Source organism: Ambystoma mexicanum, chromosome 10 (genome assembly GCF_040938575.1).
Source record: "Ambystoma mexicanum isolate Mex_15411 chromosome 10, UKY_AmexF1_1, whole genome shotgun sequence".
Taxonomy (NCBI): Eukaryota; Metazoa; Chordata; class Amphibia; order Caudata; family Ambystomatidae; genus Ambystoma; species Ambystoma mexicanum.
The window spans coordinates 1,533,992,216-1,534,016,143 of NC_090932.1; the positions used below are offsets into that span (position 1 = coordinate 1,533,992,216).

Below are 23,928 nucleotides of genomic sequence, written 5' to 3' on the forward strand. Positions count from 1 at the left end.
GTAAATACAAGTAGTAACACTTACACTCAAGGTTTCCTTTATAAATAGTTATTTAACATTTTTAAATAAGTGTTCTTTAAAAAGGCAATTCATGTAACAATGTAAATACACTTTGAAATTACTTTTCAGAATCAGAACAAGTTAGTGGATAATGTCTGAATATGCTTCCAACACAATTCCTACACACTGAGGTGACTTCAATAACAAGGACGGTAATGGCATTTATATATCACACTAGCTATACTTTGCAGATTCTGAGGTTGCAGAAAGGAAGGAAAAGGTTAAACAGGTTGTCAGTATATGTGAGGACAATTAAATCTTCCAATGAAATCTAGACCAGCCTTTCCCAGCAGTAACAGTCTTAAAACAAGTTACCACCTATGAGGGACACACAATATCAAAGTCAATGGGCTAGTAAAATTGGCAAGTAGCCAGGACAGCCAAAGTCAATTTGAAACAGTCTATGGAGCTGAGAAACTTCTTACAATCAAAGTCTTGCATAGGGTTAGAGTGTTAGAAAAATTCTGAGTTCGTCCTCTTTCCTCCATACTGCATGGGGTGTCCCTTCCAAGGGACGGGAGACTAACCTTTATCACCAGAAAAAACCTTCTTCCCCTTTAAATTTAGAGGCACGCGGGGTGCAGCCCTGGAAGCATGCGCTGCCCTGATTTCGCCCTCCGGCGCCACACCTCAGTCCCCATAGACAATAGATTTAACATTGCCCAATGACACCTGTATTATTAGCGGGGGGTGGGACACATGGACGAAAGGGGACCAAGGACTAAGAGTACTTTAGTCACTACGGTGAGTAACTTCTAATTACTTTTATATCCTGTCCCCTTTCCTCCCTACTGCATGGGTGATTACAACTGAATGCAGCCCCAGGGTGGAGCGGAAACCCTCCTTAAGCAAACAGGTTCCTGAGAACCACCTGTCCAAAAGCCGCATCAGATCTAGAGCCGGAATCCAAACCGTAATGCTTGCAGAAAGCCGAAGCAGTGGCCCATGTGGTCGCCCTGCTTATGACTTGCCAAGGGACATGGCGCTGGAGTGAGATGGGCGTTTCCTTGGCCCCGACTGCGTGGGCATGGATGTTCGCCGGAAGCGGCTTGTGCTGACCCTCATATGCTGCTTTGATGGCCGAGACCATCCAGCGGGATATGGAAGCCTTGGAGGCCCGATAGTCTGGTCTTGCACCTTCAAAAGTGACAATCAGGGCGTCTAACTTGCCGAAGCCCTTGGTTCTGTTAAGGTAGAATTTCAGGGCACGCCTGATATCCAGTCAGTGTAGAAATCTGTGCCTCGTCCTTCGGATTGGCAAAAAAAACGTAGGAAGGACTATTTCCTATTGCCGGTCAGATAGCACAGAGTAGAACACTCGCTTTGACATCCGTGCAGAGCGTGCCGACAGGTTTGAATCCCGGCAGGGCCAAACTCAGACTTTCATCCTTCCGAGCTCAATAAATTAGCACCACACACCGTGGGTAATAAGCAGCGCTCAGATGCCTGAGGGTTCGTAACGCTATATAAAAATGCGAAAAGAAAATAAATTCCTCGTTTAAATGGAAAGCAGACGGTACCTTAGGCAGAAATGCTGGGGGTGTCCGCAGGACTACTTTGTGCCTGTGAAAGGTACTATATGGTTCTGAGGCGACCAGCGCCTGGATTTCACTGACTCTGCAAGACGAAGCGAGGCCGTCAATGGTGACCAGCCTGATGTCCGCTGACGCAATTGGCTCGAACAAATTGTGCTCCCAAGACTATGTTCAGTTCCCACACGGGGTGTGGCCTCTTGATGGGCGGGTAGAGCCTTGCAAGCCCTGTCTTGACAAACGGATTGGAGGAGGAGAAGACCACTCATCAGAGTTCCTGTAAGCCCCAATGGCTGCGAGGTAAGAACGGCAGGTGTCCACCTGCCCGCCTGAGTGGGCGAGGTGCGCCGAGAAGGAGAGCACATCGTCCAAAGTACATGCAAGGGGGTCGATGTCCTTGGAGTCTGCCCAGTGGCAGAACCTGGTCCATTTACCTTTAATCTGGGCCCTGGCAGCTTTTGCTCCTTGTGCCCTATAGGATCTCCAGATTAGCCTGGGAGAGGCTGAGGTGCCTTACTGTTACCTGCTCAGGAACCACGCTGTGAGGGCTAGTTTCTGTGGTGTGGGTTGGATGACCCTGCCCCCCTGCTGCGCCAAAAGGTGTGCTGGTCCTGTCGGATGGTGAATCTGTGGCATCTCAGAGAGGCTGAGCAGCTCTTAAAGCCATGGCCTGGCAGCCATCATGGAGCCATTAGAATGATGTTGAGCTGGCAAGACTCCTTGATCTTGCAAATAACTCTGGGAATCAGCGGAGTGGGCGGGAAGGTATACGCGGTCATGCTGCTCCACTGAATCTGAAATGTATTGCCCAGGGAGCCGGGGCCCTGTCCATGCCAGGAGGCGAACTGAGGCCACTTCTGGTTGTGCCAGGTGGCAAAGAAGTCTACCTGGGGGGGGACGTAGTTCTGCTCCTAACGTGCTGAGCCTGTACGCCTCCAGGTTGGATTTCCCCAGAAGGTGGATTGCCGTGAGGTAGATGTCGTTTTCCAGGGCCCACTCCCACATGCCGATTGCCAGTCTGTGCAGTGGAGGGCATCTGGTGCCTCCCTGCTTGTTGACATAGAACATGCTGGTCAAGTTGTCTGTCTGGATGAGGACAAACTTGCCCTGAGAAGTGGAAGGAATGCTCTGAGCGCTAGCCAGATGGCGTTCAGCTCCAACCAATTGATGTGGTACTCCTGCTCTTGTCGGGTCCAGGTGCCGTGGACCGAGCGATCGCCCTGGGTAGCTCCCCAGACCTCAAGAGACGAGTCCTTGGTGATGGTGACCTGCGGGATGGGAGGCCGGAAGGCCTTGCCCGTTCGTAGGTTGCAGTTCCTGGACCACCATGTGAGGTCCGGGAGGAGAGATGGAGGAATGTTTATCATCTCGGATTGAGAGCCCCGCTCCTGGTTCCATGATGCCGTGCAGTGCAACTGTATCCTCCTCATCCTGAGTCTTGTGTGGTGGACGGCTAATAGGACCGCTGCCAAGAGACCAAGGAGATGCTGGTACCACCAGGACGAGGTCACCTCTCCGCTGAGTAAGTGGGACAAGGCACTCTTGATGGCTGTGATCTTGTCCTCCGACGGAAACACCTTCTCGGAGCACGTGTCCCAGATGAGAATGTTAGTCTGCGTGGGTTGCAGCTGTGACTTCTTGAGATAGCGAAAAGCCCAGATCATGCAGTGTGTTCATAAGAGCATGGGAAGAGTGGTGAACTGCTTCCGGCGATCTAGCCCCAACGAGCTAGTCATCGAGGTATGGGTAGAAGTGGAGGCCCTGAGGAGGGCAGCCAGAGTATTCATGAGTCTGTAAAGACACTGGGGAACGAGTTGAGGCCAAAAGGAAGGACCGTGTATTGGAAATAGTAGTCCATGATCCTGAACCGAAAGAAAGATGGGGCTGCCATATCGGGACGTGTAGGTACGCGTCCTTCAGATCCAGGGAGCATGTCCAGTCTCCCTTGCACAATGTCTCTGCTATAAAAGCTGGACTAACCATCTTGAATTTTTGTAGAGGTAAGGAGAGGTTGAGGGTGGAAAGGTCCAGCACAACTCTCAGGACCGCCTGGTTCTTTTTTCTGAATGGCAAAAATACTGGAGTAAAAGCCCAAGCCTCGCTGGGAGGCTGGGACTTCCTCCATGGCCTGGCTCTCTATGAGCGATCAGAAGTCCGCCAGAAGAGTTGCTGTCCCGACTTGAGGGAGGGGAGGAGAGGCTGGGATGGGTAGGCGATACCCCGTGGATACTACGGAGAGGATCCAGGGGTCAGTGAAATTCTGGTGCCAGAAATGTGCATGGAGAGTAAGCCTGCCCCCCACGTGGACCCGCAGGGGCACATCATGCCTTCTTTCCCTCAAAGGTTGATGCGGAGGAGGGGGACTAGAAAAATCCCATACTCCCCACCACCTCCCTCCCCCTTTTTTGTTGCTTGCGTCGATTTGGAGCCGGCGAGCGGTCCAGCTGCCTGGACCTCAGTTCTTGGAAGCCGCAAACTCTCCGTACGTAGACCCCTTGTCGGAGCTCTGCTGTGCCTGGGTGTACAATTTGGGCATGGTCTTTGTCAGGATGGATAAAGACTTGGCCGTTTGAGAGCAGTTTTTCTTTTTGTCCAGCTCCTCATCTGTGGTGGAGTGGAAGAGCCTCACCCCCCTCCCCCCCAGCCTCGAACAGCAGGTCTAATATGCATTCCTGGTGAATTTCGTTGCAGAGCCAGGCTGTCATGTCCGTGGCGATACGGATGGCACGGCCAGAGGTGTCAATGTGGGCCACAGCGGACTCCATGAGGTCCTGCACTTGGCCTCAGCCAGTCCCACCTTGAAACGTGATTGGCTCTGCGCAGGGAGTTCCAGGAGGAAGTCTGCAATTTGCTGCCATTACCTTTGGTTAGCAGCAGCCAGCATGGCATCTGCTTTGGCCTGACGAAGATGCGAGGATGTATTGGGATACAGCTTCTTCCCGTATGCCTCCAAGATCTTTTTCTTGACTAGCAGCATCACAGAGGAGGCTGAGGACGACTGAGGCTTGGAGTATAGTGATGCTGCAGCGATAACCGAGGAGTGTGGCTGAGGATAGGCCAATAGCAAGAGTGTATCCCCCTCCATCTGCGAGTTCTTGGCGTCCAGGCGTCAATTGACTGGCTGGGCAGAGTGGGGCTTGAGCCAACACTTCTTGGCCAGGGAGACTACATTGCTCTGAAGTGGAAATCCAGTTTTGGCAGAGGGGCGTGAGGACTTCAGCGAGGACCCCCCCCCCCCTGTTGATTGCTCGACCTCAGGTTGAGGCAGGCCCAGGCACTCCGCAAGCCCTGCAAGACGTTTGTGGAAGGCCTTGGCTGACGTGTCAGCGTCGTCGTCCTCGTCCGTGTCCTGTGGGTCCGGAGGATCCTGCGTCTGTGGAGCGGGAGCCAGCGGCTGAGGTACCGGGACCGGAGCCGAAGTCTGTGGAGGAGGCTGGTACAGAACCGCCTGAGGAATCGGCAGGGGGTGCTGGAGGCAAAGGCTGCACCGGGGTCGTGGGCGCTGGCGGAGGAGCTTGAGGTGCTGAAAGCATTGGAGGGTGCACGTCCCTGATGGCATCCTTGAGGATAGCCCCAATCCGAGGGGACATCATAAGCCCAAGGAACCTCTCAAAGAACCTGTCTTCACAGGCTGGAGGGGTTGTAGGGGATATAGATGGGGTAGCAGGAGGCTGCTGGAGCCGCTGCATACCCTGCCCATACGGACGCAGCGGGTACCTACCGTGCGCAAATCAAGGATAGGCTGAGGCCACGTACCTGGTTGAGGCCAGTCCCACCTCGACACTCATTCCTCGCCGAACTCATGGAATGGAGTCAGACGGGTGCGGATGTCTGGCACGGCCGCCATTTTGTCGAGCTGCCAGCCATGTGCCTGCGTCGTGTTGCTCGGCTTACTAGGCCCAGCCTCCTCAAAGACTCTTGAATGTGGATCGCTAGGCCTACCCTGCTCCTTGGGTCTAGACCCGGTAGGTGTGACACACCCGGCCCCGGGGCCGGTAGAGCTCGGTTTAGGCGCCCCTTCGGACGTATTGCCGGTACAAGAACCTTCCGGTCCTGCAATACAGTCGCTGGGAGGATCCCTCAGCCTGTAGGCCGGTAGCTGGAGCAGCCTCGGTGCACGTGCCTGTACGAGAACCTGAGCAGTCCCTACTGAGCAGGTGAGTCCTTGGGAAGGAGTATCCCTTGCATGGTGCGATGGAGACTAGAGGCCCTACCTTGGGCCTGGATCGATGCTTAACGAGTCCATGAGGTCCTCTGGAGGCGACTTCTGGAAGAGCTCCCTCCACCTGACTAGTCTGTTCTTCTGAGAGCTCGATGACGGGGCGTTGCACGCTGTAAAAACTTGCCAACCGTGGTCTGGGCCAAGGCAACGTAGGCAGAGGGAATGGGGGTCTGAAGTTGGGACCTGCCTGTCGCAGGATTGACACCTGCTGAACCTTGTGGAAGTGGACATGCTCCGGGGAGTAGCGTGACGCCCGAGGACCTTTATGATAAGACAAAAAACACAGAAGTATCCACGCGTGCAATTACATGGCCGAAGCCAAACCCAGGAGCACTGGTGACTTCGGCCCATTCCAGTCGACGCGGAAAAGGGGACTGAGGTGTGGTGCCGGAGGGCGGAGTCAGGGCAGCACATGCTCCCAGGGCCTTACCCCCCACGCGCCTCTAAATTTAAACGAGGAAGAAAAAATGTTCTGATGAAAAAGGTTCTGTCACCCGTCCCTTGGAAGGGACGACCCATGCAGTATGGAGGAAAGGGGATGGGACGTAAGAGTATCACTTGTAGGGTCACACGCTGTTAAGCCTGTGGAAACAGTTGTAATCAACTCTAAAAGTGAGCCATTGCAATTCCCAGCTGAGAAAAGCACAGCTAAAAGATAGTTAAGTACACCAAGTCTAAACAGTACCTCTGGTTTGAAGAAGAGTGGTCCAGCTGGATTCCATCCTGCTACAGCAATGCAGACCCCATGTTCCTGAGCCACAGTCGTGGGGAGAAGAGGGAGGCAGTCTGTAGGGCTCCTGCGGCGGTACTTGGGAGGTCGTCGGAAGCTACAGGCTCTTCGGTTCAGCAGCCCCTCGCGGTTTCAGGGTTTAGCAAACAGCACCATCGCAGATCTGGGAAACCGGTTGGGCTTCCTTTACTACTTGGGTCCTGCACTTGTGAGGGGACTTGAGCTCTGGTTGTCCTGCTTCTGGGGGGATCCTTAGGAGACTACTGGAGCTTCTAGCTGGATTTCAGACGTTTCACTAGTCTACAGATCACTCAACACCTGGCACTCGGTTCTTTCAGCAATGAAGTAGTACAGCCAGTCAGGGAAGATCGTCCCACTAACCCAAGGGGAGAAGTCGTCCCTTCCGGAGCTTCTCTGTCAAATTGAAAAAGGAGTTTTAGCACAGTAGCAGGGCTTCACCAGGCAATTCAAAGGTCCAGCGGGATGCAGCAAGCTTCGTTCACGGTTGTTTCTCCCAGTGGTTGACTCTGCCTCTAGTCCAAAAACCCTAAGCAGGTTTCTCCCATTCATGCACAGCCTAGGATGTCGATCACACAGAAGGGTGGTAGTCCTGAAAGGACAGCCAGCCAATCAGGACTGGATGCATTCAGGCATTCCTAGAGACAAAGGACAGGGGAGTTTCAGGACCTTCCGTCACTTCCTGTCCTTCCAGACACACTGTAGCCAGAGGCAGGCTTCAGGGCTTTCACAAAATGGTCACCCATCGGTGCTGTACTGCAGCTGAGGGTTCAGCTTGCGCAAGAAAAGCACAATGGTAGGAAAATTAAACCACTGCCACCAGCCATTTAAAGTAGGGAGGGTAATGTGAAAATGTTACATGAGAAAGTAGGATAAGGCGTTACTAGGTAACCCCCCCAGCCCCCACTACCTCCGCACTCCACATAAAATGGTGTCTGCTGGACCAACAAAGAGAAAAAGTAAAGTCCATTTCACTTTACTATTCTTGGGAACAGTAGTTCAAACAAGAAAAAGGGATTTAAACCTTATGAGAAATCTCAAGGATTTCTCTGCGACACTGCACTGAAGGTGCTGTGTGTCACCATACAAAACGTAGGTGCCTATGGAGTCTTGTCAGACTCCAAAAACAGTGTTTACACCTAATCCAAATCAGGTCAAAAAACATGATTGAGAAAAAGGTCTCACTCACTCTAGGATTCAAATTAAAAAGTCAAAAGAGCAGGGGGTTTCCAAGGTGGGAGGAATTTAGCACCAAAAGGAAAATTCTCCCTAGCAACCACCAGCAAGGTTCTTCTGAGATCAGTGGCCAGACTGATCCACTGGGACAGCAGAAAAAGTTTGTCGCAAGGCCTTCTCAGGATTCGTCCTCTCGGCTTCCGTCAACTGCACATCTACTCGGGATACTTGGCTATTCTTCTGATCCTTCTGGAATGGCTGCAGGACTCCTATACTTATCCTAAATTAAGGCGAGTGCAGACACTCAGCCCCCCAATAGAAAGCTCTGCCCCAGACTCACACCCGAGCAAAGTCCTACATGCACTGTAAACACACCGAAACCAGTAGGAGTATTGGGACCAGACAGTCACAACCCATTTCCTGGCTTCCAACACACATGCAATGCACTAGCCTGCGGGAAGCCACTGTTTACCCGGGCAAATGCATGACCATAAAAGGACATTCCTGACAAGGCAGGAACACACAAAAAGGCCAAAGAACAAGCTAAAAACCTTGTGGCATGTACATGTTAGGACACCAACCAGAGCAAGTAGCCAAACGTGGAAAATGCAAAAAGGCGAACTAAAAAAAAAAAAAAGAAAAAAAAGAAAAAAAAAGGGAAAAACGTAACTGCTGCCAGCTTGTCTTTGGACACATTTAAACATAACGGAATTGAGGCCGATTCAAATGCATCCCTGTTGCACTGTGTTGGAAGATGCACTGTGTAGTATGAAAGTGATAAGACGATGGCTTGAAAACACACTTTGGCTTTTAGCTTAAGATGTATTAAGTTACATCTTTACAGACCCCCAACACAGCCTCTACCTCCCAGCTCCTTCTCCAACGGCTGTGCCAGGAACTTAGAACTCTATCCAACAAATACATTCCACATGGAGCATCACTACCCCCACACTCCACATGATAATACATTGCAAACACATCTCCCTTCCTTTCGTCAGCCAAACCTCTTCACCGCCGCAATCTTGTTCTTATTCCATACCTGACCCCCACCTCACCCTGACGGCACCTTTCAACACTGCCACCACCTGTACAGGGTCAGAATATAACAAAAACATCTTTGAGTAGCGTCAATATTTACGGGTGCCCCCATCTCCATTATAAAGTTTGTGATTATGTTCCATTCCATTGCTTTCTAAAGGCTTGTTGAAAAAACTGCTCGATAAGCAAGGAAAAGTACTTTACTTAACTATAAATCCACTTGAAAGACTGCTGGAACAATCTTCAGACCCACAAGAACATTTCCTAACTTTACCCATCTTCTAAAGGTACTTTGTGAACTTTTGGGCACAAGGCACAATTCAACTTAGGTTTGGACTCAAAGGGATGGCTTCTATTCCTGTGAACTGGTTATACATTTGCCGAACTACTTCCCGTCCAGGTCTATTGGTGAATTGTATGCATTGTATTAACCAACTGTGACTGTATATATGTTTTATAGTCAGAGCGTTGTGTAATATTACTGGCTTGATTAATTTCTATAGTGTTTTTTTGGGCCTACAATAAAGAATATTTTTGTACTGTGAAGGCATCATGAAGTACGACTCAAACAAGAGATATCAAGTTGAACAAAAGAATATTTGTTAACATTAATGTCAGGATGGTTGAAGGCGTAGCTAGCCCTATGCTAAAATGGGATTTCCCTACCTGAATCAAACCAAGGAAAGTGAGTCAAAGAGTTCAACTTAAAAGTCTGCCTGTGTCCAAAACCTATCCTTGCCCTCACAACTACCATAAAGCAATGTGTAGGGATGTAAAAACAGTGTTCAACAAAAAGCTAAGCTTCTTCCAGCTTTCTTTCAGCTCCCTTCCCCAAGTATAAATCAGTTCCGGAAAAAGTATTTTTACAAGCTCAAGATTATTTAGTTTTGGAACAATTCTTGGGGGTTCCCTTCAACAGCTTCCAAACGTCACAGTCCAAAGCACAACATAAAGCCATGAAGACTTGTATTCCATCACGGTTCAAAAACACACAAAAGAAAAGGGCCTTGGCCATTTTCTTGATCCCTTTTTGGCCTATGCAGGTTTACTTCCTTTCTTAATGCAGTATGCCATGATTTTGAATGATTGCACAGTTCTGTTCACTACCAAATTCAACATCCAGTGTTTTCCGTTTAATTATAAAGTTTGTATTCAATTCTTTGGTCATTGATTGGGCTTACGCTCTTATTTTCATTCAGCCCGCTATGGAATATTTATGCCCTTCACTTTAAAAGAACTTCCCAATATTCCGAGACTTTCTGCTTTAAGAGACGTGACCACTCTGATACAAAGTATTTCTGGTTCTTTAAAGTTCAACAATGAAAAAAGTCTAGGATCGGAGATCTTCGGAAACGTGCTCTTCTAATGCACAAAACCACTCCGCTACTAGCTACAAAGTATTTAGGCAAAATGGAAATTTTCCATCACTCGTGCTTCACGCACCTGGTTTCTTATTTCACAGAAACTCAGTGGCCTCTTTATTAGCTGTCCTCGCAGCACGGAGCACACTATCTGCAGCTTCTGCTGCTTGGGGTCCAATCTCTGCCCCTTAGACACCCCTCGGCGGGCTTCTCGGTAAAGGTGAACAAGCACTTGAAAGGGAAAGGCCTTTCCACCAGTCTTCCTTATCTGCTGCCAGTCCGCACCACAGAGCTGCTGCACGCATTCCAGGAGGGTCTCAGATCACCTCTCCTTGCAGTCCTCAGCGTCTCGGCACGCTTTGCACCTCGGATTTTCCCATAGCAGTTCCCTCCAGCGGCTCATCTCTCCCAGAGCAAGGTTCTCTGCTGCTCAGACAGACCTCCCTCCCTCCCTCCCTCCTGCTGCCCTCTGCATTGCTTTTTCCTCCTTTTATACCTGCAAGCCCCTAACCGTTTGAAGGTGTGCTTCCTCAGTCAGTCTCGACTGACCACGATTAGGAGTACATGCCTGACCTTCACAACGCCTTGCAGGGATCTTCTTCATCCCAGTACCAAAGTGGTGAAAGTGTGTCGTGGTCATTACTCTCACCAGCCACTTCCTCGTCTCAGTACTGTCAAGTGTCCCATATGTTGAACTGAGGGGAGCTGAATCCATGAAGGTCGGGGGAGGGTTAGGTTGGTCATTAGGAAAAGGGGGATACCATGTCTCGTGCGAGGTCATCCCAATCCTCAAAGACCCCGCCACCCAGGTGAAACTCCCTCGCTTCTCCATCCCCCAGGGTCAGGATCCACAAGCGAGGGCCTTTCCCTGGCCACCTGTGCCGAGGATCCAAGGGGTTTAGGAGTGAGAACACCCTCAGGTTTCTCACAGTACTTGCTTGTCAGAGTAGACTCACTGTGTATGTCACAGTGTGGACTCATTGTGGACCTTTGACCCCACTTCTCTCTCCTGAGACTTAGCCTTCACAATTCTTCACGCTCACCTTGATTGGGTTTGGCTAAACTCCCAGAGTCCCCTGTTCACTATAACTCAGGTGGCCTCCTAAAATTTGTCAACCAGGCCAGATTTTAGAAATCCATCTCAACAAGGACAGGCAACAACCTTGTGGCATGGCCATCTCCGAGTGCTAACCCTTTAGAAGCCAACTACGGCATTGGTAATAGAGCATGAATAAAAAGGATAAAACAAAGCAGAATAATATCAGCTGCCACCAGCCCATCCTAGGCACATTTTAATTCTAACCAAAAAGCCACCACAGAAAAAGTTGCAAGGATATAAAATATCCTAATGACACCTCACTTTAGCAAGTGTGCAGTCGTAAAAATCCAAGAAACCTTTTAAAGAGAAACTATCGCAGTACTGCTAGTCTAATGGAGTTTTCAGTTTCCCCATACAAATGAGCAAGAATACAAGGTAAGTAAAGCCTAATGCTTTACTTCAAACCAAAATGTCAGGTAAGGAGTACATACAAATCAAAAAGAAAGGGGTTACATGTCTTTATAACAGCAAGAAAAAGAGTGACAAACTTTCAGTGACACTAAAATAACGAAAAAATGTCTAATGTTTTTTTCTTTTATTTTGGGGGGTCCCTCCCAACCCCCCACCCACGTTTCCGCTGCTTTACTAACACGCCCAAGTCCCCCACCCTTTTGAATCCCTTACCCGAGCCCACACATACTTTTATAAAAAATGAGCCGTTTTTGTTGTTATTTCGGTTTCACTGAAAAAGTCTGTCACTATTTTAATTTAGTTATAAACACTGTATACCAAAGAAAGGGTGTCCCATAAAGTTCTAGGGAGGAAAGCAGTAAACTGAATCTTTCTTACCACCATGCAAGAGGGGTGACAACCCCACCAGACCACCATACCTTCGCACGTAGACCCTCAGCCGGTAGATACCAGTCAAACAAAAGTTCTGAATGATAAAAACAAATACTGACCACACAACCAAAGTGCCTAAAGAAGAACTTTAAAAAAATGTGTAATCATTTTGCAGATATAGGTGCAAACTGCTACCTAAGCAGTAGGAACTCTACTTGGTCCTGTAGGCAAAATGTATTAATATAGCTGCCATCAGCCTACTTCCCCAAACACATTTTCTGAGTGAGAAAACTCAACCAGAGAAAGAATCAGGCACCGTGGGAGCACACCTGCCCAGGTACATTCATTTGCAAATGGGGACAGCACACCATAAATGAGCTGCAAATGCAAGAAGACTTCAAAAGAATTTCAATTGGCAGCAAAGAAGTTGTTCAAGAAACGAAAAAAACAGCAAAGTTTTTAGGAGAACGTTCAAATTAGCAACGGACCCCAAAAACGGAATTCTGCCCAAACAGGAGGTCTACCAGTCTCAATCAAACCACCCAAGGACATCAACCTGCAACACACACACACACACCTCCTCGTGTTCTTAACAGACGAAAACCCAAAGCAAAGCACAGACCAAACATTGTGTACCAATTTAGCAAAAGCAACCTTGCTCTCCTCTCGCTTTCTCACTAACCACCCACCCCACAGCTTCTCTTACATGACAAAGCATTGAGAGGGCACTCAAAGGTTAAAAGAAATGCAATAGAAGGCCATAAACATTACCATATGTGCTGCAATGAGGATCATTAATATGCAGAGTTCTTACCAGTCTGGAGATCTGCCACCGAAATCTTGCAGACAAGCACTGCTGCAGCCACACCTTCCATCACCATAGGGACTTGCGTACTTTGGGCAGCTGCCTTCTCTACAGTCTGCACCAATACTGGAAGAAGTTCCGCTGCCTGCTGCAGTGTGTCACCTGTGGAACACAGAGGAATTGGTTACGAGAAAACTGTCAAACTTTACTGCTCCAACCTGGTGAACTAGAAACACGTTTAGAGGATAGATTTGTCAAAGGGCATAAAACACAAACTCTACTTGGAGATTGGGATGAGTGAGTTAGTTGAAAAGCAAGAGGCCAGTGCTTCAAGCAACCACTGTTTCTTTACCTTTTACAGAAGGGAGGACAACAACCAATCTAACAGTAGTAGTGAGGGTGTGGTACAAGATAATTTTATACCCAAGAGAAGGCACACCACCACCATGATGCCTTCTTGGTGACGGTGCATTTCACAAATGGAGACAACATAACAAAATAACACTTCTTGTGAAAAGATTTATAACAGCTAAATGTGATTAATCCGATGGAATCATCACTTCTCTTCCAGAGGCAGCCTTTCCCTATGTGGCCATGGAACGGCAGCTGCAACCCGATCCGGACTTTGGGGGTGGCTATAGGAGGGAGGATCACATGGGGGTGTGGGGGACCCTTCAGGAGGGTGTCATGACTTCATCTGATACATGGTATGTGTTAGGCAAAATTGTATGCAGTACCCTTTGGGTGCACGAATACAACCCTGACCTCCTGGCAATAGGAACCCCAACCTTTGGTATAAGTCTGTACTACGCAGGTTGGTAGCGTGATTGAGCAGCCAGACTCATCTCAAGAGAGGTCAATGTGAGCAGTAGGGGAGTTACACAGAGATTCACAGTGACAAGTATCCAAATAAACACATAGTCAAGGTTTCTTGATTAAACCATTATTAATTTATTTAACAGTCAGTTTGAATAAGCCTTCTTCAGAAGGGAGCAATATATAGCAACACACAACTACCTCCAAAATGAACACTCAGTTTCTGTAAATCAGCAAACACCAATTTGGAATGGCACACAGACATGTCCTACACACTCAGGTGACTTAAATAGCAAGAACACTGCACATTAATATATCACTGAACATTTAGTGCAATACTGAGACGAGTGTCGGAGCAAGGGTTTATTAGAATAAAACTAGAGATTACACAAATATTCAGAAGCAGGTAAGTACTTTTTGAATCCCCCAGCCCCCTAAAGCAAAGTAAGTTCACCCCTTCCTGGAAGGAAGGCCAAACACAAAGTCAGAGGGAAGAAGAGTCATTCAGGGAGCCAGTCCAGGCCAATGTCAATTGGGCACAAAGTATAGGTGAACTGAAGCACTTCTTAGGAGGTAGGGCCAACATGCTGGTTAGGCTTGTGAGGTAAATAAGGTGTTAGCAACTCTACAGAAGCAACAAAGTCAAGTCTCAACTAAGAACATGCAAGGCTACACAACAAGAGCTAAGTTCTTAGACTGTACAGTACCTTTGGTTAGAAGAAAAAGGTGCCGCTGGCTTCTGTTCCCGGGCAGCTCTGCAGATCCTGTGTTCCTGGGCCTCAGTCGTGGGGACAAGAGGGAGGACGTCTGGAGGACTCCTGCACTGCAATGGGACGGTCAGCAACAGCAACCGGCAATCTTCAAATCAGTGGCACTTCGCGAGTGCTGCCAAGAGCTGAAACCGCGAATAGCACCACAGCGGTTCGTGGCTGTCGAAATGGGCTTTCCTTGCATCTGGGGTCCCGCACTCTTGAGGTGGCTCAGGCTCAGTCAGTCCTGCTTCCTGGGAGTCCGGAGGTTCTTCCTGGAGCTCTTGGCCAACTTAAAAGTGATGCACTCTGAATTTGGTGTTCCTCTCCCTGGCACTTCGGTTCCTGCAGCAGCACGACAGTAAAGCCAGCTCCGAGAGCATGTCCAGACGAGTTCACTTTGGAGTTGATTGGTCCCACCAACTCAAGGGAAGAAGTCGTACTTGCAGGGCTTCTCTAGCGGAGGCAAATTCTGAGCTTCAGCACAGCAGCAGGGCTTCACCTGACAAACCAACGATCCAGGAGTTGCAGCAGGCATCTCTTCCAAGTTCTTCTTCTGATTCCTTCATCCAGTGGTCAACTTAGCCTTTAAAGCCAAAAAGCCTCGCCTTTTATGCAGGTTTCTCCCATTCATTCCAGCCTAGCAGCCAGTCAAACAGCAGGGTGGCTCTCCTTGCCGGACAGGCAGGGTGGCTCTCCTTGCCGGACAGCCAGCCGGCCAATCACCTTTGGTGCATTCCTGTAACCAAGGGGATTAAGCACAGGGAGTTTCGGGCACCTCCCTCACTTCCTGCCCCTGCCAGACATATTGGCGCCAGAGGCGGGCTTCACTCGTGAATCCCGCCAAGGTCCAAACGAACAAAGGGACCAAACCTAGTGGTTTGGCGCACAGAGTAAATCTCAAGAAGGACCTTTCCACAAAGAAATGGCAAAAAAAGACGACCAGGCCATTTTGACAAAAATGACACCCTTGAGTGCTTTACTGCAGCTGAGAACGCAGCCCGCGGTAAAAGTACACCACGGTAGTGAAAGGTAATCCACTTCCATCAGCTATTCATCGTAGAAAAGCTAACAAAAAATGTTACATGAGAAGCTAGACAAAGGGGATACTAAGTAACCCCTCCAGCACCCTATTGCAAGATAGGGTGTGCTAGGCCTAGAAAGTTACAAATGTAAGTAAAGTCACTGCTCTTGGAAACAGTAGTTGATCGAAGAGAAGGTATTTAAACCTTTGGGAAATCTGAAAGACTTCCCTGTGCCACTGCACTGAAGGCGCTGCGTGATACAATGTAAAAGATGATGCCTATGGAGTTTGTCAGACTCCACAACCAAAAGAAACAGTTCAAATTACAGAAAAATACATGAGTGGGAAAAAGGGTCTCTCTCTCTCCAGGTAAAAATGAAAAAGTCCTAGAGTCCAGCAAAAGTGTTGGGGGTCTCCAAGGTAGAGAGGAATTAGCACATTTCTGAGAATTCTCCCTAATACCATGCCCCGTCTGCTGGGAATAACCCAACCATTCCCTGTGCATTGATGGCTTATCATATCTCCCCTCACCCACCTAGAAAATACACTGAGAACATGCTCTTTGACTCTGTGCATTCATTATATGTGGATGGGGCTTTTGCCATCATTTGAAACACTGGCACTTTGAATCTAAAATGGTCAAAACCAAGCTACCAGTACCATAAAGCCAGGAATACTGGGACGTGAAAGATGCACTGAGCAATGACGATTATTGAGAGCCCAAAGCAGACGCTGCGCTCTAGTGTTTGATAGACAAGTCTAAGACAGGAGATTGAAACAGCTGAGGAGTCAACATTAATGGGTGGAGAACGCAACCTCTCTAGATGCGGAGCAAGAGACCAAAGGGTTGGAACAGCATCCGTGGAGCCAAGAGGCTTTCTAGAAAGAGGAAGGAAAGCAGACTGCAAGCAAAAGTATGCAGCGAGGATGCCCGAAGGAGATGGTGAGCTTATGGGCGAATGCCAGTACTGCAAAGCAGCCTCCACTAAAACGAAGCCTGGAGAAATGAGGAACTGAAAGGCGGGAGCCGTGAAACAGTGAGGAGGTAGAGAGAGAAGGCAAAGCGCTGCACCACCTCCACAGGCTTGCAACAAGAGAACCAACACATGCCAGCCAAAGCCGGTGAGTCCAACCAAGGGACATTGGGACGCCAGGGCATGTTGGAAAGCCTGTCGAACAACCAACCTAATTAAAGCAAATGAGAAACAACGAGAAAGAGAAACGCAGTATGCAAAAGAAGCTATAAAGTTTGTGAATGTATGCAATACATTTGGGTGAAGCCCTGGCAGGATAGTGCAAAAGGTAAATTAATGAAGTTGTAAAAAGTATAAAAGACTGACTCGTTTGTGGGTGTGCGCAGAGCACACATGAGAAAAGTCCTGGCAGTAGAGTACCAGGTGAATGCAAATTGCAAGTGTGTTCTTACCAGAAAGCCCTGGCAGAAAAGCATACCTGGCAGTGTTAAGTTAAACAGTGTACATTACACAAGCAACCAAGGAAGTCCTGAAAAAGTATATATCAGGATTAGCAAAAGATTGCAACTATATTGAGTAAGAAAACCTGGCAGGAGAGTACACCAGGTATCCAGACAAGACAAAGAGCAACGAATAAAGCATTGTTTGTTGTTATCAGACAAGAGAAACCTAAGGAACTGATATCCTTGAATATAAAGCAGAGTCCAGAGAAATCCACGGAAGGGAGCCACGCTCTTAAACAAGGAATTTTGACTTTATGGCTCTTTTATATTAGAGCACTGCAAGTTATTTTGAACACATACACAGCTCAAGGCCAAAGACATTACCCCTTTTCACCTTAGAGTTTATTAGAATGTGAGGTAAGAATACAAATTTGGACACATGACATTTTGCCTTGGACAATCTGACATGGACAGACCCTTAATTTTGATTTTAGGCAGGAAACCCCTCTAGTGCAGGGACAAGAGGTATTTCCACACCCACTTTTATTTAAAAATAGTTTGTGACCAAAACCATGACTCGCTTTTGTCAGAGTTTCATTCCCGACTCCTCACATAGAGCAAATGGTTTATCAGATATACAACCCAGAAAAGCCAGAAATATAAAAAGGAAGCAAATACTTTAGAAGGATACATTTAATTTTGAAGGGAAAGAACAAATGACTTAGCTCTCGTTCATGTTCTCCCACGGATTCTCATCTATAATATCCCTATCCTAGCACAGCTCTTCTCCGAACCCTTTCACCGGCCAGGGAGCGCAGCACACCTCTAAGCACCCTGTTGCCAGATAGGATGTCGGGGCCAGGTATATACAGAGGTGCCATGCCCCGTGATATCAGTTCAACCCTTATTCTCTAGAACTCTGAAGTCGTGGGACCGTAGAACCAATCTTGTACTAGCTTCCGGCAAGAAAGGCAAGTAGGGAAAACAAGAAGGAATCTGTGGGAGGAACATCCATCAGACACAACATTACAGAGAGGTAAATAAATTGTTGTTCTAATGGATTCCTTCCTCCCACAGATTCCTCATTTATGATAGACTCCCGAAGCAGAACGTAAAGTAAGACCACCAACTAAACCGGAAAACTTTAGAAGACTGCGCTACCAAATCAGGCATCCTGGCCCGCAAGGGTATCCAAGCAGTAATGCTTAGCAAAAGTGTGCAAAAAATTCCAACGCTGTTGCCTGTCAAATATCCAGGACAGTGAATCCCTTCTGCAATGCAGAGGTAGCAGCCATTCCTCTAGTAGAATAAGCCCTGAGACCCTCAGACACATCCTTCCCAGACAGATAGTTTTCTGAGATGCAGAGAATGATCCAGCTAGACCTGTTGGTTTGGTCACAGCCCTGCCAGCACGAGCATAACCAACAAAAAGCTGGTCATCTTTAACTAGCCTCTCTAGCACAAGAGACGTACAATATAAGGGCATGTACTGGGTATAGCTGATGGAATCGTTCCTCCTCCTTGGAAGGGCGAGGGGGGGAAAAGAAGAAAAAAAAAAAAACACAGGAAGATGCATCAAGGTAACCCTTAACAGTGCCAATCTGCAGGCCCGGTTGGGCCAAGGAAAGCAGGAAATCAAGGACAAAGGACAGGATAACTAATCCAGATGCCTCCTCAACACCAAATTGAAAATGTACACCAACTGCAGGCATACATGGATTTTGTAGTGGGCCTCCGGGCAGAAAGCAGCACATAGAGAACATTGTCCTACAAGTCCCACCCCTTGTACCTCAGCCTCTCAGATGCTATGCATGAAGGTTCAGGCTGCTGAGGTTCAGGTGGAGGATCAGCCCCTCCAAATAGGAGAGCAAGTCGACTCTCCTCAGAAGGCACTAGTGAGGGCAGATGGGCATGTCCAGCAACTCCGGATACCACATTATCCGGGCCCAGTCTGGGGCGATCAGGACCATTGTAGTTCAGAACCAGCAGAATGACGGGGATCGGCAGGAACATATAAAGGAGGTTGACAGTCCACTTGACTGCCAGCAGGTTCCCAAGAGCTCCCTGGAAATTCCCTGGAGCAGAACTCGCACTTCTGCTTGACACTGGAAGCTAAGTGGTCCAATTCAGGAGTTCTCCAACAGCAGATCGTCAGAACTTCCTGACACAGCTCACCACTTTTGGGAGGCTGAAGTCAGTCTGCTCAAGCCATCCGGACAGTCTCTCGTCCTGCCAGATGAGCCGAGTCCGACAGACACCTTTCTCCAGACCCCAGAACCACAGTCATATTGCTTCTGTGCAGAGGCAAACGACCACACGCCATTTTGTTGCATGGCCAATGTGTTGTCCGTCCAGATCATCAGTGTCTTGCGTTTCACAATGGGGACGAAAGTGACCAAGGCCAGCCTGATTACCCTCAACTCGAGCAGGTGGATGTGTTCCAGAGTCTCTGTGGGAGGTTACAGTCCATGCACGGAAAGGTCTGACAGGTGAGCATCCCAGCCAGTAAGATGCGTCCCTGAACAATGTCACCTGGGGCAAATGTCAGCTAAATGCACTTGAGCCACCTATTTCAACACCTGTATAAAGGTCCGTATAGGGTCCGACATGTGGCCCTGAAACTGTGACCATTGGCAACTGCTAGGGAGAATTTTCAGAAATGTACTAATTCCCCTTTATTTTTCGCATTTTTAAAGCGCTCACACAGCCCGCGGGCATCGAGGCGCTGTTACAGGAATCTTTTTTTGTCTTAGTTGCGTATTTATTACACGGTTACATACCCAGAGGTTTCTAAGCGCGGACCGTGCTGGTGTTGCTTCGTGTTGTCTTGCTTCCAAGGCGAACACGTTGCTGCTGAGCTATCCTCCCGGGACACCTTCGAGACGCCCAACACTTTTGCTGTATTTTAGGACTTAATTTTTCATTCTTAACCTGGCGAGCGCAAGACCTTTTTCCCCGCTCCCTCATGTATTTTTCTGTGATTGGAATTCTGTTTTTTGGTTGAGTCTCCATAGGCATCTTTTTACAGTGTGGCACAGCACCTTCAGTGCAGTGGCACAGGGAAGTCTTTCACATTTCCCCAAGGTTTAATTACCTTCTCTTGGATAACTACTGTTTCCAAGAGCAGTGAAGTGAAATTGACTTTACTTACATTTTCTAACTTTCTAGACCCAGCACACACTATTTTACAAAAGGGTGCTGAACATGAGAGGGTTTCGAGGCAAATTGAGACTTTACATAAAGAAATAGAAGACATGGGGAATCCGCCTGCAGTTAAAGAAAAAAACTTTGACAAAATGCACAGTATATTGAAGATTATCAGGACGAGATCAAAATTCGGAAATTTTATAAGTTTTCGGGACGAGAGAGACTACAATAACGAGAGAGTGTATACTTTTCAGGCTAAGTATGACAAGGACAACATTGGTCCTATGGTTAAGACACCAACTGGAACAACAGTTTCCTCTGAGATAGACTCCGAAGAAGAACACACCAATACAACAGAGGGGCCAGGGGGAGAAAATCCGACCCCTACCTTAACACATCGTAGAAGGGGTTTCATGGCAAAAATCAAAAGACACAAGAAAGGAAACATTTCCAGTTACAGTGCTACTACAAATAAACATGTACGTTTTACTGTCCCTTTAGGACGAGCTACCATAACACCCACCACATCGTCCGAAGAGGAAGAGTATCTAGGGACAGATACATGGCACAACAAACAGACAGACAATGTCCAGCTTCAGGAATCTTGAAGCCAAATCCATTCTGAAAACTTAGTTCACAATTTATCCTCTAAAGATCTTACCACGGCAGAGTTGTCTGTATTGAATAAAGGTTTGTCATTTGCACCAAGTCGTAAGCCTGAACTTATTGACTTCCAAATAGATCTCTTCAAGTTTATATGCAAGTTGAAACTCAAAAGATTCTTTCACACGCAGGTTCAGCAATACAAACCTAGAAGCACTTCACATTCACCAAGCCAACTTACGTTAGCTGATATCGAAGACATCACATTGCTTTTGTCTTTGACGGATGACCCGAGTATCAGGGAAGGTCAATTACAACAGGAATTAGGTATTCATCAGCTAAATTTCAAATTACCAGAACACAAAAAGGTCCTCTAAATTTGTACTGGCATCCCAGAATGAGAATATAATCGATACATTCTACCAGGCTGTTACACAGGACTTACATCACTTTATTGACCAGCGTACTTCCCATCATTAGCCAACCTCTTTATAGGGAATTTTGAACATCACTTTATCTTCAACCAACATAAATTCAGGGACTACATAGTATGGAAGAGGTATATTGACAATGTTTTACTTATATGGAATGGCTCCCTGGACACCTTTGAAAAATTCACAGATTATCTGAATGACAACACTTTTGGCAGTGAATTCACAGGGCATGCTAGTCCGACCAAAATAGAATTTCTGGATTTAATTATCAGTATTTCTAATCGCCAAATACACAAACGTTCAGGAAACAGACGGCCGTCAATTCAATTCTTCATGCAAAAAGCTGTCACAAATGGTCAGACAATATCCCATTCAGTGAATTTTATCGAGCTTGCAGAAATTGCAGCACTATCTGATTTCACCAATGAATGTGGACAGATTAAAGACAGGTTTAAGAGTAGAGGCTATTCGGGGGCGCTGTTGCGCACAAGAGGAAATGGCCGCTCTTGTGTGAGCTCCGCCAAGGATAAGGACCGTAATGCCAAAATATACGTAGCCAGATTCCGGTTCTGCTCGAAATCAGCTGGAAATGTGCAGTGATACCCGTAGGACTGCGGGCGGAGTTTGGGAGCGTAAACCCACGCGACACCGGCCCGGTGGCGAATACAAAATCCCACGCGCTGCGAGGGAGACAAGCCTGGCCATGGCGGAGGAGGAGGAGCAGGGCACCGACGAGGGACGAAATGTCCAGCTGCGTCTGGGGAGGATCGTGGGCGCTACGGAGGCCGTCGAGAGCCTGCGGACCCCCCAGAACCACCACCGTTGTCGCCTGTGGGGAGCGGCTCCCCCGATGACGGATTCTTGCGCCGTTGAGGTAGGCGCATAACCACAGTCCACTGGACCCCCCCCCAGGGGGCAACGCCCGATTTTTACGGATACTTGGCATGCCCCAGCAGACACTCCGAGGTACCGAGGAGAGGGGCGCGTGACTAGACTGCGCCCTCGGGTAGGGACTGGCTCCCCTGACACGATCCGAGGCAAGTGACATTGGAGGAAGCGGGGGAAGGACGCTCCGCAAACCCCCCGAAACCAGCTATAGGAGCCTCCCTGCTGGGCAGCACCCCCTTTCTGCCTGCACCGAGCCAGAGCTCCCTCCCAATCCGGATTCCATGCAGCACACGTCAACTATGACACGAGCTGAACAGTACCAAAGCTGCCCAGAATATTGAACATAGCAAGCTGGGGGAAGCGCGCAGGCATTACAGAGAATCCCGTGACCACACAACCCCAAAAGAGGAGACCCCAGGGACCCCAGGCGCCAAATTTAGCAGATGACACTTGCATTGGACTCAACTTGGAACAAAGATACGAAATTCACGGTGGCTGGGCAGGCAAGAAGGCTGGTCGTGGGGGGAAACTCTGCACGAGAGGCAGCACCCAAACATATTGGCACAGGTGCCTGCCAGCAACGACTACAGGGTAACACACCTTACCACCAATAAGTCTATCCCCGAGACCTTACAATAAACACAGTAAGCCAGTTCACAAGCTAATGGCCTCTCACAAGAAAGGACCGCGGATAACCGATTTCCAAACCACAGGTTCAGCAGACAAACGCAGGTGTGTAATACCAGCCCAGACAGCAATTTGAGCCCCAGCAATACCGCTCCGTTCACACTCACCCACAAGGCATAAGTAACACGAAAGAAGACTGCTGGGCACCCCCGAGGGTCCGCCCCTGTCCGGGGAAGAGAGAAGGAGTAGACGATGCCCAAAGGCTTTGGCCCTAAGAAGGGTAAAGGAGCCATTGAAAAATACACAACAGCAGTAAGGAAAGAAACAGAGCTAGCAATGGCCAAGGAGTCGCCTCCGCGGGGGCATCCGGCTGCCCCAGCACCAATGATGGACCCTCAGGCTGTCTTTCAGGCTATGCAGCAAGGCCCCTCTTCCCCAACGATAAGCTCGACGGAATACCAGCGAATGTTGCCTCCATTAAAGCACAACTGGACAAGACAACGTCACGGATGACAGAAGAGGAGACAAGGATATATGGTACGGAGGATGCACTGGAATGTCTGAAAAATACAGTGTCCACAATGGCAATAGAGCTTGGAACAGTGAAAGCCAAATGTGAATATTTGGAGGCTAGATGCCGACGGAACATCCACATTGTCGGAGTTCTAGAGGAAGCACTGAAAGGGTCTATGGGAAAGGCAGTGGAAGATCTCCTGCGTAATCTCCTGGGAGACCCTGGATGGTCGACAATGTTCATAGTGGAACAGGCTCATAGGTCACTGGCCCCAAAGCCTAAACCCGGCGCATACCCTAGGCTTATAATAGCGCGAATGATAAACTACAGAGACAGATCTAATTTTGCAAACTGCCAGAGAAAAACAAGAATTAAGATGGGAAGCCAACATAATTCACATCTTTCCAGATTTCACATTAGCTGTACAAAAAGAAAGGAAATTATTCACAGGAGTCGAGAAACTGCTTCGGGAACGTCAAGTACAAAATGCAATGCTCTACCCGGCGAGACTGAAAATGCAGCATCAGAACAAAGTATACTTTTTCACATTCCCAGAGGAGGCGGCGAACTTCCCATACAACCTATAAGTGAGAGAGATTCTTGAAACATCGAAGGCGTACAATAGCAAGCACGGATATGATAAAGAAAAGACACATGAAAACAGGGGCCCCCTCGGGAGCCCGCAGAAGGGGAAACCATGACTTAACACGTTGAACTAGGAATTCTGTAAAGCAGTGAATATGGCATGGGCACTTGAAGTCGCCACAGTTCCCCCTGTAGCAAGTGCACGAAATGTTGATAGGTGGGGAGCTTAAAGACCATAGTTGAAGTTCGGGGAACTATGAGGGAGGGGTGAGGGACCAGACAGGGGTTGTTGGGATTTAG

The 23,928-nt window shown here is 48.3% G+C and overlaps 1 protein-coding gene across 1 annotated transcript in view; it reads right to left on the reverse strand.

Moving 5' to 3' along the window:
• GCN1 (GCN1 activator of EIF2AK4) overlaps positions 1-23,928 on the reverse strand; it is a 1,783,851-nt gene that overhangs the window by 1,178,907 nt on the left and 581,016 nt on the right. Inside the window, exon 15 of the mRNA XM_069619734.1 lies at positions 12,834-12,986. Within this exon, the coding sequence (XP_069475835.1) occupies positions 12,834-12,986 (153 nt within the window). The remainder of the gene's footprint in view (positions 1-12,833; positions 12,987-23,928) is intronic.